This window comes from Sceloporus occidentalis, unplaced genomic scaffold (genome assembly GCF_023333645.1).
Source record: "Sceloporus occidentalis isolate IW3139 unplaced genomic scaffold, rSceOcc1.0.p SCAF_3, whole genome shotgun sequence".
Taxonomy (NCBI): Eukaryota; Metazoa; Chordata; class Lepidosauria; order Squamata; family Phrynosomatidae; genus Sceloporus; species Sceloporus occidentalis.
Window position 1 is genome coordinate 184,926,323 of NW_028316983.1, and position 17,248 is coordinate 184,943,570.

General features: G+C 42.9%; 1 protein-coding gene across 1 annotated transcript in view; it reads left to right on the forward strand.

Moving 5' to 3' along the window:
• Window positions 1–13,067: 13,067 nt before the first annotated feature.
• The window catches only part of LAMA1 (laminin subunit alpha 1), a 109,882-nt gene continuing 105,701 nt past the window's right edge, over window positions 13,068–17,248 (forward strand). The window contains exon 1 of the mRNA XM_089518357.1: window positions 13,068–13,143. Coding sequence (XP_089374483.1) covers window positions 13,068–13,143 — 76 coding nt within the window. The remainder of the gene's footprint in view (window positions 13,144–17,248) is intronic.

The following is a 17,248-nucleotide window of genomic DNA, read 5'->3' on the forward strand; positions in this document are numbered from 1 at the left end:
TATGTTAGGTGACACATGCTGCTTAAACCTAGAATAACAAACTCATTTAAAATGGAAGGTCAATATGCATAGAGCTCCTTACCCCCACCACCCTAGTTTCCAGAGTTACATTGCTCATGTGAGTCAATACAGGCAATTAAATATGCAAGACAGTTAATTGAAGTAACCTATGAACCAGATCCTTTTAGTTTTGCCAGTGGCAGGTTAGCCTACTGGAGAATTTCCCTGGAGCCTCCAGGTCACTGGAGCAATCTGCTGGGTAGTGCTACAAATGGGGTGAAAGAGTAAAACACAGCAGAGCAGAACAGATGGAAAACAAATACAGTATTGCCATTCTAAGCAACAGGGAAGACAATAGTGTGTGTGTGTGTGTGTGTGTGTGTGTACCACACATATATTATGCATACAGTTGAAACCTAGGAGAGCGACATGTTATCTTGGAGTAATAGCATTTAAAAGTTGTTGGGTTTTCCCCTCCTGTGTTGTTTGTGAGCTTTCTTCGTACAATGAAAGAATAGTCTGTAAGTTAACATATGGAAATTGTATCTACTCCTTTGCTAATTGGTTCAAAATGAGAATGAAATCTTGGAAGATTTGCACTTTGAAAGGCATATCATGTGTCATTTTCATGGGCTTATACTATTAGTGATTCTGTACATTTAAAATGAAAATAAAGTTATTTTTACACTGTTTGGACAGTGTCAGTGAAGACCTAGAAAGTAGTCTAGCATATATTGTGACATACTTGGGTGTGATAGTACTGGAAACCTTCCAGACATTACCACCAGAGCTCTGAAAAGCTGCCAGAATCCCTTTGGCTCTCACAATAGTCTCTGGTTACTGCCCGTATAAATGCTGCTTATTCATCATTTTTAGAAATGGATTGAGAATTTCAATTAATAATAATACATTTTATTAATTTTATTTATATTCTACCCTTCAGATACTTATGTAGGGTGGCCAAACTTAAAAAAAGAAAAGAAATTATACTGTGATCCCCCCCCCGGCAAGTAAATAACATGTTCCACTTGTTATAATTTTGAAACTATTCAAATCCTGCTTTCATTTATATCAGGGGTTATATTTGTATTTGTTTGCTTTACATGTAACAGATGTGTAAAGGAAAACTTTAAAAAGAAGATAGGACACCGTGTGTGACTATTTTTCTGTTGTTGTCATTCAATTGCTCCGTCCACCCTGTTCTTTGTAACCTTCTTGACAAACAATTTATTGACTTACTAAAGTAGAAAAGAAACATTTTATTGAGGTATAAACACACTATAATCCTCCTAAGCCTTTGAAAGTCTGGCATTTGGATGAACTGTGTCCTTGTGGTCTGCTTTTGTATTTAGTCTTTGGAAAGGGGGATAAGAAGTAGAGAGCACCTGTGGTGCAGTTGTTTGAATGCTGGATTAGGACACTGGAAGAACAGGGTTTGTATCCCTGATCAGTCATGGAAAACCACATGGGCAAGTCACACTCTCTCAGCTTCAGAGGAAGGCAAAGGAAAGGCACCTCTGAACAAATCTTACCAAGAAAACCCCATGGTAAGTTCATCTTAGGGTTGCCATGTTAAAAAATACTTGAAGACAGACAGCAACATAAAACTAGAACTCAATGTCATTGTTCTCCATCTGTCTTAATAGCCAAATGGGAACTAAGGCCTGTTACAGACTGCCAAAATAAAGCTGCTTCGGGTCTCTTTGGAGGTATGCTGTTTAAATGATGCATGGGTCCTAAGAGTCTGGAGGTCGCGCCAAAGCCACACTCCATTCCTAAGCACTGGAGTGCAGCTTTGGTGCAGCTTCCAGATTCTTAGGGTGCATGCATCATTTAAACAGCATACCTCCAAAGAGACCCGAAGCAGCTTTATTTTGGCAGTCTGTAACAGGCCTAAGTCATTCCCTCTTGCCCCACACCTTGTGGTGAACTTTGGCAGTGACATGTTCAAATTTTGTTTCAGTTATTACAAAGGCATGTGAAGGACAGGACACGCTAGGCAGTTGTTTTTTCATTCTGTACAGGTCTCAAGCCTTTCTGCATTTGTATTCTTTCTCTGTCACTCCCAAACTGACTCTAGATAGAGCTACAGGAAGACAATTGTTCAGAAAGTATTAAAACAACTTAACACACAAGGCTTCTTAAGGGATTCTTTTGAATAGTCAATACAGTGACATCTACATCCAAGTTTAGACAATGATGGCAAATCTCATGTGGATGGTTTTAATTGCTGACTCTCTGTGATGTTAGAAAGCCAGTATGGCACAGTGGTTTGCGTGTTGGATTAGGACACTGGAGACCACAGAGTTCACATACCTGCTTGGCCATGGAAATCCACTGGGTGACTTTGAGCAAGTCACACTCTCTCAGTTTCAGTGGAAGGCAGTGGCAAACATCTGAAGAAATCCTGCAAAGAAAACCCTGTGATAAATTTGGCTAGAGTTGCCATAAATTGGAAATGACTTCAAACACATAGAAACTGTGTGAAGTTACAAACCTCATCCTTTTATGTGCATTGGTAATGGAGTTGAAGCCAAAGAGGCACAAGTTCTAGGTATCAAGGTATAAATAGGTAATTATATATGTAAACTTACATAAAATCTAGTAGGCTGTCATGTGTGTGCATGGGTTCTTCCATTTCATTTCAGTGTAAGAAAATTTTTCCATGTGCATATATGTGTGTGTGCAGAGCTGCCCTTCACTGAAATTCTAAGGTGATTGTCATATATTCATGAGAAGGAAACAAGTGAACACAATGCTTCTATCAAAGCCCTCATGTCAGTAAAAGCCTGCAAAATCAAAGTCATTGTCACCAAATACTGTAGCTTCTCATTTTACTTCTGAAAAGAATCCATTTCTTTTTAAAAAAAAGTTGGGCACAAGATCATAATTTTGCTTTTTTTTTTAAAGATAAGTATGCTTGCCTATTACTGGAACTGCTGCATATCAAAATCCTTTTGAGGATAATGGGTTTGCAGAACTCAGCATTCCTTTTTTTTATCTAAAGATGCTAATCCAGAAGCAATCCCAAGCATGTAAGGGAAATTCAGATAAATACATTACGTTTCTGAAAGTCAAAATAACTTTACTTCTAAAATAAAATTAACAAAATTAACGTGGTTGTATCTCTGGACAGAACAGCCACTTTGCCATTTTCACTATGCAGTGTTTGGTGGAATGCAAAACGAATATAGTAGAATACCGTAGAAACTAACATTGGTAAGATGTTTAGCATTTCCTGCTTTTCATTATGTGGGTGCATATTTCCTGATAGAAAACAAAGAAGCAATGAAGTGTAAGAATGCCATTGCTTTGCTTTAAAATGCTGATTGTGCTATAACTCTACAAGATTAGCTGTGATGTATTCTGAAGTATATAGTTTTCCTTCATTCCAGCCAGAAAATATGTTTTTAATGCAATCACAAATGTTTGAAATATAGTAGAAGAGTTTTTTTGATGGTCGATGGTCATTAAGTCTGTTCCAACACTAGTCTGCTGTATCTGCCCCAGCCTTTGACCCAGAAATCTCTTTGCTGTTAATATCGTTGAAACTGTATGAATTTTAGCAACATAGAGGCATCTGGTAGAAATCTTAGCTCAGCCTTGAACTACAATACATTCCTTCCTTTTGTAATGTGGGGGTATACCGCCTCTTTCTTTTATTTCTTCCATCTGGCATCTTCCATTAGCCAGACTTAGGGACTATGTAGCTTCACCAGAATAACTGTATCATGTGTCATCAGTCTGCTGCCATGTTGGCTGTTATGCTTTGTGGGGATATTATTTAATTTTAACATTAGCCCACTCATAATCCTCTCATCTAGGGCAATAATTTTGTGGGTTTTTCCCCCAATTTTATTTGGCTTTTTTTATCACCCATCCCCTGGGCTGTTTACATTGTGATCCCTTTTTAATCTTTTGACATTTTGAAAAGTTGAATGTAAGCCACTTGAATCCATGGGTAAGCACATAGGATATAAATTAAGTAGGTAATGTTGAGGACTGGTTTCAGTATAACAAGAAACAATGGTTTATTGGTATGTGTATTAAACACAGCACACATTCATTAGTTAGTGAACAAGGCAGGGTCAAGACCAAATTTTGATACTTGTGTACTTGAAATTATTAGAATATAATTTGAGTTTTCTGAGTAAATATCTATCATGGAGCTGTGGTTAGTTGAAAGGCAAAAGAGGAGAACTTTTTTATAGTTTCTTCTGTGTCAAAGATGGAAAGGGGAAACAGGAATGATTGCTATAACTGGCAATGGAGCAAGAAACTAGCTTTCCCTAATGTTTGAACTTAGGGCAACATCCAGTTTTGGATAGAACTTGCAGTTCTTTTGCTACCCTGCTGCACCCTTTGCTATATATAACATCCCAATGCTGATATCAGGGAGCTAGAAAGTTATGCAGGAAAGAGCACAGTCTTTGGGCTGAAAAATGCTCCCTACCCTTGCCATGCTGCAAGAGCAGGGAGCCAATTTTGGGTGCCTAGTGATATTCCCCATGTCTCCAACTCTGTGAGATCCACTTGGTGTCAGTGAAGGTGGTCACTCCCTTCCCATGTCACATGTGTTGCCATGCCTCTTGATTTCATAGATGCCTTTGCTATATACTACCAACTGGAGCGACATTTGATGCTGAAAGCAGGAATATGGGTTTATCTGTTCCTTAGCTGTTCTGTAATGGTGGAAAGGTGGAGGATGTACTTTTCCTCCATTTGGGAAGTTGCAGCACAGGTGAAGTTCCCCACAGTTACCTTCTTCTGCCTTTTCTCATAAGTGATTCTTGAAAATAGGCTCCCCACTATTATCTCAGATCTGTAGATGGGGACAACAAGCATATTCCAGCTTTCTTTGTTCTGTTTCTGACAGGAAATAGAGTGAGTGTCATGGTATTCCCAAGAGGCTTAGGATTTAGAAGAGGCTGTGGTTTATGGAGGAGGAAGACCGGTCTGTGGAATCCTTTGCAACAGGTCACCGGACAGAAGAGGCTTTTGGGTCAGAGACTCCCCTGTTCTATCCTGTCCTATGTCATGTCTAAATTGTGGCTTATTATTGACTTACTTAACCAGTAGATATACCATTTGCTGTGTCTGTTGATATCTCAAAGTGGTTTAGGAACAGTAGTCTCTGTATTGGGAGAAAGGCAGGATATAAGAAAACAAAATAGTAATAATAATAATAATAATTCGATGGTGTATGTAAACACTGAAGATGCCTTAACTGTGAAAACTGTCCACCATAACATATCATGCTGTTCAAACCAAGTCTGGATCTAACTCTGTCTATTTGCCTTAGAGCATCTTAAGTCATGTTGGGGGGGAGAACATGATGTAGTGGTTGGAGTGTTGGACTACTGGAAGCCAGGCTTTGAATCCTCACTTGGCCATGGAAACCTACTGTGTAATCTTGGGCAAGTAACACTCTCTCCGTCTCAGAGGAGGCAAAGCCAAATCCCTTCCAAACAGAAAACAGAAAGATGTTTCCAAGCAAACATAAAGCATTCATTCACATAAGAAGTTAGAAAAAGGATACCAAGACCAGGAATTGCAATGTACATTGTCATATATAAAAATCTTCTATTAACATAGCTATTAATATATTTAGGTGAGAGCCAGAATGGTGTGGTTGTCTGAGCGTTGGACTAGGACTTTGGAGATCAAGGTTTGATTCTCTGCTTGAGCATAAAAACCTCACTGGGTGACCTTGGGCAAGTCAAACTTTCTCAGCCTCAGAAGGTGTTGGCAAACTCCCTCTGAAGAAATCCACTAAGAAGACCCTATGATAGCTTCACCTTAGAGTCCTAAGTCAGAAATGACTTGGAGGCACACAACAACAGACAACAAATATATGAACACCTTAGCTTAAACATTCTATTGATCACTCTAAAATACATTATTTCAAAACTGATTTTTATTTTTTCTTGATTTTCCCATTTTGGGGGGGCAGGGGAAAGTCTTTGGAGGGGAAAAAACCCAGGAAAAAACTCCCCCTACCAGGTTTTTTTTAAACCTGTTTTCCCTTAACATTCACATATCTAGTCTGAATCTACCAGGTTGCTAAAAACTACAGCTTTTTTTCTAGCTTTTTGTGCTGTCTTTTAGAGAGCAACCTGGAGTTATTTTCAAGCTCAGTTAGACTATGTTTTGCCCATAGTGTACAAAAGTACGCGTGATACAGAAAAATCTTATGAATGCATTCTAAGCAGGCTAAAGATTAACATAAAGCCCCTTGTCAGCAATAAATGCTTTTGTCTCTGTCCTCCAGACAATAATGTTTTCTGTGTACTGAAAAATTATCTGAACATGTTGATTAGTTGTTGGTATTTAGAGGACTTCATGGAAAAGAGTTCTCTTCTCGAAGAAGATAGTTCCTTCTCCTTGTTTTTGTTTAATAAGGGTTCAACAATGCTGATAAAGTATTATGTGCTTATGTTTTCTAGACAGATGATATAGCTTATGTAGGTTAGAGAAATGTGGTGGGATATGAGTTTTTGTGTTGAAATATATTCAGAGTATATTAATGTTATCATAAAAGCATAGTGATATCCCCATGTTGTCATTTAAAGTGTTGGGGTGCATCTAGACTGTAGAAGTAATCCCCATTGACACCACTTTAAGTGCTGTACCTCCATTCTATGGAATCCTGGAATCTGTAGTTTTACAAGTTGTTTAGCTTTCTTTGCCAAAGAGTGCTGGTTCCTCACAAAATGGCAAATCCCAGGATTATGTAGGATGGGCAATGACAGTTAAAGTAGTGTCATACTGCATTATTTCTACAGAGTAGATGCACCCTTAAGTTTAATACTCCAGGAAATAATTCAGAGATGAGTGTTTCTTCTTTCCTTTCTTGATCACACTTCTAGTTTATGAGGCTTTTTAAAAAATCTAGTGTATGTATTTATGCAGAATTCTACTGGAAGACAGCAGAAATCAAATCAGCTTTTTTAACCTAGTATCTCACCACTTTTTGATTTTATGATATCTTGATACTGGAGGTAACTGTTTGAGAGAACTTCATCACATATGGAAAGGACAACCTTATTATATTTCCTTACTAAAGTTATCCTTTCCTTCTGGAACAAAGGCCTGATACATTTATCTCCAGTATCAAGACATCATAAAATGAAAAGGTATAGTGATGACGAGAAGTTAGGTTCAGAAATATGATTTGATTTCGTTAATCTTCCACTTGTCCCATTTTATGTGGCTCTGCCATATTCCACTAGTGTAGGGAGTGGGAGTTAGCTTTTTCAGACACTTGAGTAATTTAAAAATAAATAAATCTGATTTAATAACTTATCAGTAAAGAATTAACAGCTGTTTATTGTTTAACAGTGGTGCTTTCTGAATATGTATATTACCAGATGAAAGTCTAGGACTGAAGATAGAGTTAAATGCTGAAGATACATTATTTAACAAACTTATTTATAGTTTGTGAGTCTTAGGAAGAGGTTCCAGAAACCTCTTCTTTCCTCATCAGTGCTGTGTTTTTACCGTAATCTGTAAAAATCAATTCTGGAATCTATACTATCTGTTTCCTTGTAAATGCCACCCCCCTCCCCCCAAAAAAAGCAGGGAGTCAGGAGTTGTGTTCTATTCTTTTAGTCAACAATCTTCAGTGGTTGCCACACTGACAAAGTTCTCTGTGGGGTTTCTGTGATCAGCTTGAAAGAGTTGATCACCTTAAACCTTCCAAATACTTGAGCAGACCACTGATTGTTTTATTGCTTCCTCTTGAGGATTAACTACTTTAGAACATTGACCAAAATGTTACATAATAGTCTACAAACTGAATGATGCCTTGCTTTGATCATAATGAGCGTCGCCCTGCCCAGCACCACCGGGCTAACTGTGGCCAGGAGGACACTTGCCACCTGCCAGCACCACTGGGCTCGTCAGGAGGACCCTCGCCGCCTGCCCAGCACCACCGGGCCTTTTCCAGCGGCTTGGAGGACTCTGGCTGCTTGAAAGCGGCGCTTTTAAGGAGGGGGGGGGAGCCTGGTGGCAGCGGGCTCTTTAAAACACCGGCTTGCCGGCCTCCCCTCCAGGAGCGTCGCCCTGCCCAGCACCACCGGGCTAACTGCGGCCAGGAGGACACTTGCCACCTGCCAGCACCACTGGGCTCGTCAGGAGGACCCTCGCCGCCTGCCCAGCACCACCGGGCCTTTTCCAGCGGCTTGGAGGACTCTGGCTGCTTGAAAGCGGCGCTTTTAAGGAGGGGGGGGGAGCCTGGTGGCAGCGGGCTCTTTAAAACACCGGCTTGCCGGCCTCCCCTCCAGGAGCGTCGCCCTGCCCAGCACCACCGGGCTAACTGCGGCCAGGAGGACACTTGCCACCTGCCAGCACCACTGGGCTCGTCAGGAGGACCCTCGCCGCCTGCCCAGCACCACCGGGCCTTTTCCAGCGGCTTGGAGGACTCTGGCTGCTTGAAAGCGGCGCTTTTAAGGAGGGGGGGGAGCCTGGTGGCAGCGGGCTCTTTAAAACACCGGCTTGCCGGCCTCCCCTCCAGGAGCGTCGCCCTGCCCAGCACCACCGGGCTAACTGCGGCCAGGAGGACACTTGCCACCTGCCAGCACCACTGGGCTCGTCAGGAGGACCCTCGCCGCCTGCCCAGCACCACCGGGCCTTTTCCAGCGGCTTGGAGGACTCTGGCTGCTTGAAAGCGGCGCTTTTAAGGAGGGGGGGGGGAGCCTGGTGGCAGCGGGCTCTTTAAAACACCGGCTTGCCGGCCTCCCCTCCAGGAGCGTCGCCCTGCCCAGCACCACCGGGCTAACTGCGGCCAGGAGGACACTTGCCACCTGCCAGCTGCGGTGCTTTCGGTGGGGGTAGGGCCGGTGTGAGCGGCCCCATAAAGCCATAGAGGGGTGGGGGGAGGATAGAGATGCGGGGGATGCCTGGGCCGGGGATAACATCTTGGTGGGCGGAGCCCCTATAGAGGTTGTGTGGGGCAGGGGGAGGTATGGCGGTGGGAGAAGGGACTTCCGTTCCAGGGGAAGGCGGGATAGATGCATCTTATCTATCTCGCCTTCCTGTCCCCCTCCCAACCTGAAGGACCTGAGGGTCTCTCCAACCGTGCCACAAACCCTGTCGCTGCTCCTGTGCAATGCCAGGTCCATTAACAACAAGACCCACATCATCCAGGACCTCCTGGAGGACTCTAAGTGCGACCTGGCTTGCATTACCGAGACCTGGCTGGGGCCTGAAGGGGATGCTGTGTGGGCTCAGGCCCTGCCTGCCGGGTACTCGGTGAAGGACCAGCGCAGGTTAGGTGGGCGGGGGGGGGGGAGTCGCCTTGGTACATAGGAACACCGTGTCCCTCACCAGGAACCACCTCCGACAGACCACCTATATCGAGTGTATTTACCTGACCCTAAAGGCTAGGGACAGTCTAGGGATTCTGTTAGTGTATCGGCCACCCCGTGCATTAGCGGACTCCCTTAACGAGCTGACACAGCTGGTTGCTGAGCTGATGTTGGAGACGCCCAGGCTTCTTGTCCTGGGTGACTACAACATCTCCCTCACGGCCAGCTTTGTTCCATCTGGTGCGGCTCGGGGATTCATGGAGACCATGGCGGCCATGGGCCTGTCCCAGCTGATACAGGGTCCTACGCATTGTGCGGGTAATACTCTCGATTTGGTCTTCTGTTCGGAGGCGGAAAATCCGTGGGTGGAAATAGTTAATATTTCCCCCTTGTCATGGACGGATCATTTCCTGGTAGAGGTGAAAATCAAGGCCTCTACCCAGATCCCCCCCGGGGGTGGTGGACCTATTCGGATGGTCCACCCTCGAAGGCTGATGGAACCTGGGAGATTCCAAGAAGCCTTAGAGGGGCTCACGGTTGGAAATGATGGCGACTCTGTTGATGCCCTTACCGGTATCTGGAATACCGGTCTTTCGGGGGCTATACACAGAATCGCTCCCAAGCGCCCTCTCAGGCCCGCTTCCAAACGTAAGCCCTGGTATACGGAAGATCTCCGGGCCAGGAAGCGGGTTCTGCGACGGCTAGAGTACCGTTGGCGGAAACACCTCTGCTTCGACGACAAGACTCTCCTAGACCGACTATTAAAGGACTACGGAGAGGCAATACGAGCAACAAAGAATTCGTTCTATGGTGCTCGTATTGCGTCCGCGGAGTCGCGTCCGGCAGAGTTGTTCAGGGTGGTCAGGGAGCTAACTCAGCTCCCTCCCACCCTGAACCAGATCCTTGAACCTTCTAAGGCCTGCTGTGACTTGTTTAACGACTTTTTCGTGGATAAAACTTCTCGTATAAGCCAAGGTCTGAACGCCGACGTTTTGGCAGAACCTAGGGTAGAAGTGTCCAGAGCCTCTGTGGACTATCTTATACTGGATCAGTTTGAGTTGGTGAGTACCGAGGATGTGGACAAGATCCTCGGAAGTGTTCGGAAGACGACCTGCTCCCTCGATCCCTGTCCCTCATGGTTGGCGGCCCAGGGGGGACCGGCGGTAACGTCTTTGCTACGCCGGATAATTAATACATCTCTCAGGGATGGGCAATTTCCATCGGATCTTAAATTGGCCATAGTAAGACCGATCCTAAAAAAGCCCTCCCTCGACCCCCTGGTTCATAATAATTATCGGCCTGTTTCGCTGCTACCATTTTTGGGAAAGGTGATCGAGAGGGCGGTTGCGATCCAGCTTCAGGCGATCTTGGATGAAACGGATTATCTGGACCCATTTCAAACTGGCTTCCGGGCGGGTCACGGGGTTGAGACGGCCATGGTCGCCTTGGTCGATGATCTCCGTCTGAGCATTGACGGGGGAAGCGTGTCCCTGTTGGTGCTCTTGGACATCTCAGCGGCTTTCGATACCATAGACCATGGTATCCTTCTGGGGCGCCTGGCTGAGGTGGGAATCGGGGGCACTGCGCTCCAGTGGTTCCGCTCCTACCTCTCTGGGAGGTCCCAGATGGTGCAGCTGGGAGACGTGTGCTCCAGCGAGCGGGCCCTTAAAACCGGGGTCCCTCAAGGAGCCATTCTGTCTCCCATGCTATTTAACATTTACATGAAACCGCTGGGAGAGATCATCCGGAGACATGGGGCGCGGGGTTATCAGTATGCTGATGACACCCAAATTATTTTCTCTATATCTCCGACTGATGCAGTGACCAGGGATGGCGTCTCTCCTCTCGTGGCCTGTCTAGAGTCAGTAATGGGCTGGATGAGGGAAAACCGACTCAAACTTAATCCAGAGAAAACGGAGGTACTGGTGATAGGTTCCCCTGGTCCAGGAATGGTGGTGGTTCCACCTGTCCTGAACGGGGTCACGCTCCCCGTGAAGGACTCCGTGCGCAGTCTGGGGGTGCTTCTTGACTCGTCCCTTCACCTGACTGCTCAGGTGAATGCGACGGTCAGGAGTACCTGTTATCAGCTTCGGCTGATTCGCCAGCTGCGCCCATACCTGGCCCAGAGGGACCTTGAAACCATCGTACATGCTCTGGTAACTTCGAGATTGGATTTCTGCAATGTACTCTACATGGGGCAACCCTTATACCAAACTCGGAAGCTGCAAATGGTGCAGAACATGGCAGCGCGGCTGGTCACTGGTGTCCCCAGGACCAGCCATATAACACCTGTGCTTAAAGATCTCCATTGGCTGCCCATCCGCTTCCGAGCTCAATATAAGGCGTTGGTTATTACCTATAAAGCCCTAAATGGCTTGGGCCCAGGTTTTCTGAAGGACCGCCTCTCCCCGTACATTCCGCCTCGCACCCTCAGAACATCTGGGCAGCAACTCCTGAAGGTGCCTGGGGCCAGGTTGGCTGTTACTGCCAGAAGATCCTTTTCCACAGCTGCCCCAGCCCTTTGGAATACGCTGCCCATGGAGCTCCGCTCATCTACCACCCTGGCCCAATTCAGGAAGGGTCTTAAAACCTTCCTATTTAATCAGGCATTCCCCGACTAAATATCCTACGGGCCTCCCTCCTCTCTCGTGGCCGAGAGGTTGGGCTAAGGGGCTTTTTATTGTTTTTAAGGATTGTTATTATGTTTATGGTCTTGGCTGTTTTTAACTTTGTATGATGTTTGCACTTTGCTGCTCTTGTAAGCCGCCCTGATCGTTTGGAAGGGCGGGGTATAAATAAAAATTTTATTTATTATTTATTATAATTGTTCTCATTCATCTGTTAGCCATATCGTACTTTCTTATTCTTATACTACAAAGAATGTCCCAGTTATTTCTTAGCATAATGTTAGATTACAATCACTTAATTTTATTAAAACCGCATGTAAAAAAATACATTGTAGCAGTTTCTTCTGATAAAGTATTTCATAGCACTTTTAAAGAACCTAAAGCACTTTACAAACGTTATTGTAGCAATCAGTTACATTTCGTAAGGGGCTTATATAAACGGGTTGATCCAGTGCTTCAGTAATTCATTTTGCTTAAATGAAAATACAGTGATAAAATTACTATCTTTTACCTAACATCTTACCATAAGTAGGAACAAATAATACTTCGGCAAAAGAAGATTTTTGATACTATTTTAAACACTTTGAAATGCAAAGAAAAAGTTATCCTGAATTTCAAAAAATATGCAAATGATTCATAACCATAGTTTTTTGTGGGTTTTTTGGGCTATGTGGCCATGTTCTAGAAGAGTTTATTCCTGACGTTTCGCCAGCATCTGTGGCTGGCATCTTCAGAAAATTCTTCTTCAGAGGATTCATAACTATGCTTGTATTCCTCCCTACCAAATTATCTTCCTTAGAAACACTTTCCTTTTTGGCTTTTCTAAAATGCAGATTGCCAAGTGGATAGATTGCTTAGGTATGGCTATGCAGGTCTTTGGCTTTCTTAACTAACACTGTGAAAATTTGATGAATTGGATAGTATCGCCAACATCACTTACAAACTGAACAACATTTAATACCAGGAACAATACTTAACCTGTGTTCAGTGTTGCTACAGGATTGCTACAAATGTATTGTGGAATAATCAGATATTCACCTACATACACTTTCTCCACCTTCTACTGGTAGTGAAGGAGGGATGATATGAGCCAGATCTGGTGAGTGGGGCAAGCAGGACTTGGAAGCATGTAATGGACTTCAGAACAGATAAAATACGGATCACACTGCAGTCCTATGTGTTCATTGATGCTTCTTCCCAGGAAGCAGGTATGAAATTACACCCTTATTGAAGCCCAGGGACATCTGCCAAGCCATGTTAAATTTGTTAGCTTTGATGTGCCAATAGGAAATTGCTTCAATGTGTTGAAGGATTTGGGGCATTAGAAACTGGGCCCACAGTAGTCAAGAGACAGCTCCAAGGTCTTTCTAGGCTTCCTGTAGTCTGGTCTAATGCTTCTGGTACACCACTTTGGTGGTAGAAGTGGTGTGTGCTCAACTTTTGTAAGTATATAAAATGGGCTTAAAGTTTCCTGGAAAACAGAATGGTCCTATTTTCAAAAAGCCTCTATCCTTTTTGTAGTTTCTGTTTGAAAAGAAAATCTTACCAGTAATAGCTGGGGGGAAATGTGTTAGATTTTTTTGGGTAGAATGAATGTTCAATGAAGCTGATGTGGTAGTGCTAGGATCACCAGATATGGATCAGGTTTTTAAAAAAATCTACACTAGTCCATACCACCAAAAAGGGAAACTGAAACACCTGCACTTGGAGATCATGATCACAAAGTGGGGTGGGTGGGTATCTACAGACCTATAGGAAAGCAATTATTTGGACCCACATTCTTCTATTCCAGAAAAGCCTTTGATGCATGGGGAACCAAGTGACTTTTAAGGTCACAAGTATCATAGAATCATAGAGTTGGAAGAGACCACAAGGGCCATCCAGTCCAACCCCCTGCCATGCAGGAAATCTAAATCAAAGCATCCCTGACAGATGGCCATCCAGCTTCTGTTTGAAAACCTCTAAGGAAGGAGACTCCACCACACTCCGACGGAGTGTGTTTCACTGTCGAACAGCCCTTACTGTCAGGAAGTTCCTCCTAATATTGAGGTGGAATTTGTTTTCCTGCAGTTTGCATCCATTGTTCCGCGTTCTAGTCTCTGGAGCTTGCTCCCTCCTCAATATGACATCCCTTCAAATATTTAAACAGGGCTATCATATCACCTCTTAACCTTCTATTCTCCAGGCTAAACATCCCCAGCTCCCTAAGGCGTACCTCATGGGGCACGGTTTCCAGACCCTTCACCATTTTAGTTTCCCTCCTTTGGACATGCTCCAGTTTCTCCACATCCTTTTTGAATTGTGCAGTAGAATGGGCTAGGGTAAGATGGAGCTGAAGCTGATCTGGTTGTGGTAGGATCACCAGATTGAGGAATCCAACCCTCTGATCATTGAATTGTGCAGTAGAATGGGCTAGGGTAAGATGGAGCTGAAGCTCATCTGGTTGTGGTAGGATCACCAGATTGAGGAATCCACATAACTTCTCATATTAAATAAAAATAAATAGTTATGTTAAAGGAGCACTTTAGCTTTTAAAGAAATTGGTAGGAGCAGCAAGTTGTTGGATGCAAAGTATTTTATTTGTGGGCTAGAACTATGCATTTCCAGAATGAGATATTTTGAAATCTGTAATTTCATGAAAGGAATACTATTTCACAGAAGCTTTTGAGATCACATGCATAATGCTACTTTATGGGAGTAAAAATGACATTTAAAATCTGCAGCTTAATCTGATAGTCTAGTATTTACATATTATTGGTTTATTCATGGTTGGATTTTCCTGTTAAAATTAAAAATTCAGAATGGCTGAAAGTGGTCAAATATTATAATTACAGAGCAATTCTCAAGATCATGTTTGATCCTCAAGAATTGCCAAAATGCGGAGAAAGAACTAGACCATTCAGATTCCTAGGCTGTGATATCACTTTTTATGGTTCACTCACAGTTGGACTCCATAAACATTTTAAATTTTGGAAATCATAATTAATGTTCGAAGTATCCATTCTTAAGTATCTTTGTATTCTAAGCTAAAGGTCTCTCATGGTCCAATGTCCTGCCAGGCCCTTCACTCCAAAATATTCTTTGCAGTTTTTGAGCAGAATAATAGAAGAAACAGCTGTCTGCTTGTTATAAATTGCTGATTGCTTTGTTTGGAATACTAGCTTACAAAGAAACTATCTTAGAACCATTTAAAAGGTCATGTGCTCTGGAAAGTAAATGTATAGTTGTTTATCTCCATTTTGAACAAAATGGAAATTTATTATGAAACTATATTTACTATACTTCATGTTATAATGTTTGCTTTTACTTTTCTTTAATTGGTGTTTTTACGTGCCTTCATGTCATTTCTGAATTATGGCGACCCTAAGGCGACTCTTATCATAGGGTTTTCTTGTCAAGTTACTTCAGAGGGGGTTTGTCATTGACATCATCAAAATTAACAAATGATTGTGTGATGTTCATTCCAGAAAATCAATGTATCACTTTACAAATCCTAGCTGAAAATGCATTTTTTGTATCATTGATGAAAGTTGTTCTTGTTGGTTTGTCATTATACAATAAGTGGAATTCATATAAACCTGGACTGGGTAACTTCTAAATCAGGTTTCAAAATAGCAATAAGGGACAGAAAAGACTGGTTGTGAGAAAAGAAGTTCTATATGAAGTTCACCAAAGTTGTGTGAGATGATGTTTCTCATGAAGAGATCCAGATCTCAAATTCCAGGCATTCCCAAATCTTGTGATGATAGGCCACCAGCCATCAGGAAGACAGAAATGTTGCTGCTGCCAGGCTGAATGTGCTGCTTGGCCTAGAGTAGAAAGAGTTAGCATCAGCCATGCTCAAAACAGAACCTACTCCTGCACTCACTCTTTGGTGTGTAATTTGAGAGCAGCTTGCTTGGCCAGTAATTGAAAATACAAGATTTTTTGGTGTCATATTTAATGCTTGCATGAGACGAGCATTTTGGACCTTAAATAAGGGGCATCTCTTTACAGTAAGGAACAGCTGCTAATTCTACTTCCCAGTAGAATTACCAGCTGTCCTTTACTGTAAAGATTAAATATCCCACCTCCTCCTGCTGCATCACCCACACTGAGACAAAGAGCAATCTGGCCTTAATAAGAGCAACCACAAAATATGGATACTAGTTTTTGTTGTTGTTGTACACCTTCCAACTTATAGCAACCCTAAGGCGATCCTGTCATGGGGTTTTCTTGGCAAGGAGCCTAGTTGGATGTCTCATTTAACAGTAAGTTTTGACTTCTTTGATTTTGACTTCTTCCTACCCATCCTGGTCATCAGGAAGAGTTTTTGCCTTACAGAACTTTCTGCTGGTAAGACATTCAGCTCATTCCTTGTTTTTTTAAAAGACCATAATGCTTGTCACTAAGGGAAAAAAGATTCAGTAATTCATAGCAAAATTGATGTCTGAATACTGTGGTTTTTCAAATTCCAACCCTCTGATCATGCTTTTTCCTTACTTAAGTTGGATGTTTTCAAAAAGCTTAATATGTAGCTGCTCTTGTCAGCTAAACTCTGCCAGGTGTGAAAACGCTGTGTCAGATGAAAGTTCCTTAGTATGTTAATACAGAATCTCTGCAGATCTGGCAAAGATTGTCCCAATTAATCCTCTTTTGTCACACAATTTCAGCTATTTTACAAATGTTCCAGCATCTTTCTCCTCTTCCCACTCCTCCTTTGTTCTCACCTTATTTCATTTGTTACAAACTGAATTCAAAGTACTAGTAGTTTGCACTCAGGTAACTCAACAAGGGGGAAAGGAACCCATTGGTTGGATTCAGGCGAAAACAAAGTACTGTAGTCTCTCCTAGCTTGTGTGTTCTTCATTAATGAGTTTTGCCTTCTTGACTACACATGTCCTGGTTTGCATCTATGAAACACTGGAAGGTATAAAATAGGCAGATAATTATATGGGCCACTGAAGCAGTTTTGATGGCAGGACCCACTTTGTATATGTGCACGAATTACTGTAGAAATTACATAAATGGCTAAATAAGAAAAAGAACAAAACTGCAGACAATGGACAGAAGCACTAATATCTTTTTCTGTCCCCCTCACCATACCGTCCGTGCATGCAAATGAAAAAAATGTATATGCTACAAGACCAGGGCTGCATCTGCACAGAAATAATGTAGTTTGAGACCACTTTAACTGGCATGGCTAAGTACTATGGAATTCTGTGATTTGTAGTTTTGTGAAACTTCCTTTCTTTGTCAGTGCCCTGGTGCCACAACAAACTACAGATACCAAGATTCTATAGCATGGCAATTAAAGCATAGACAAACTGCATT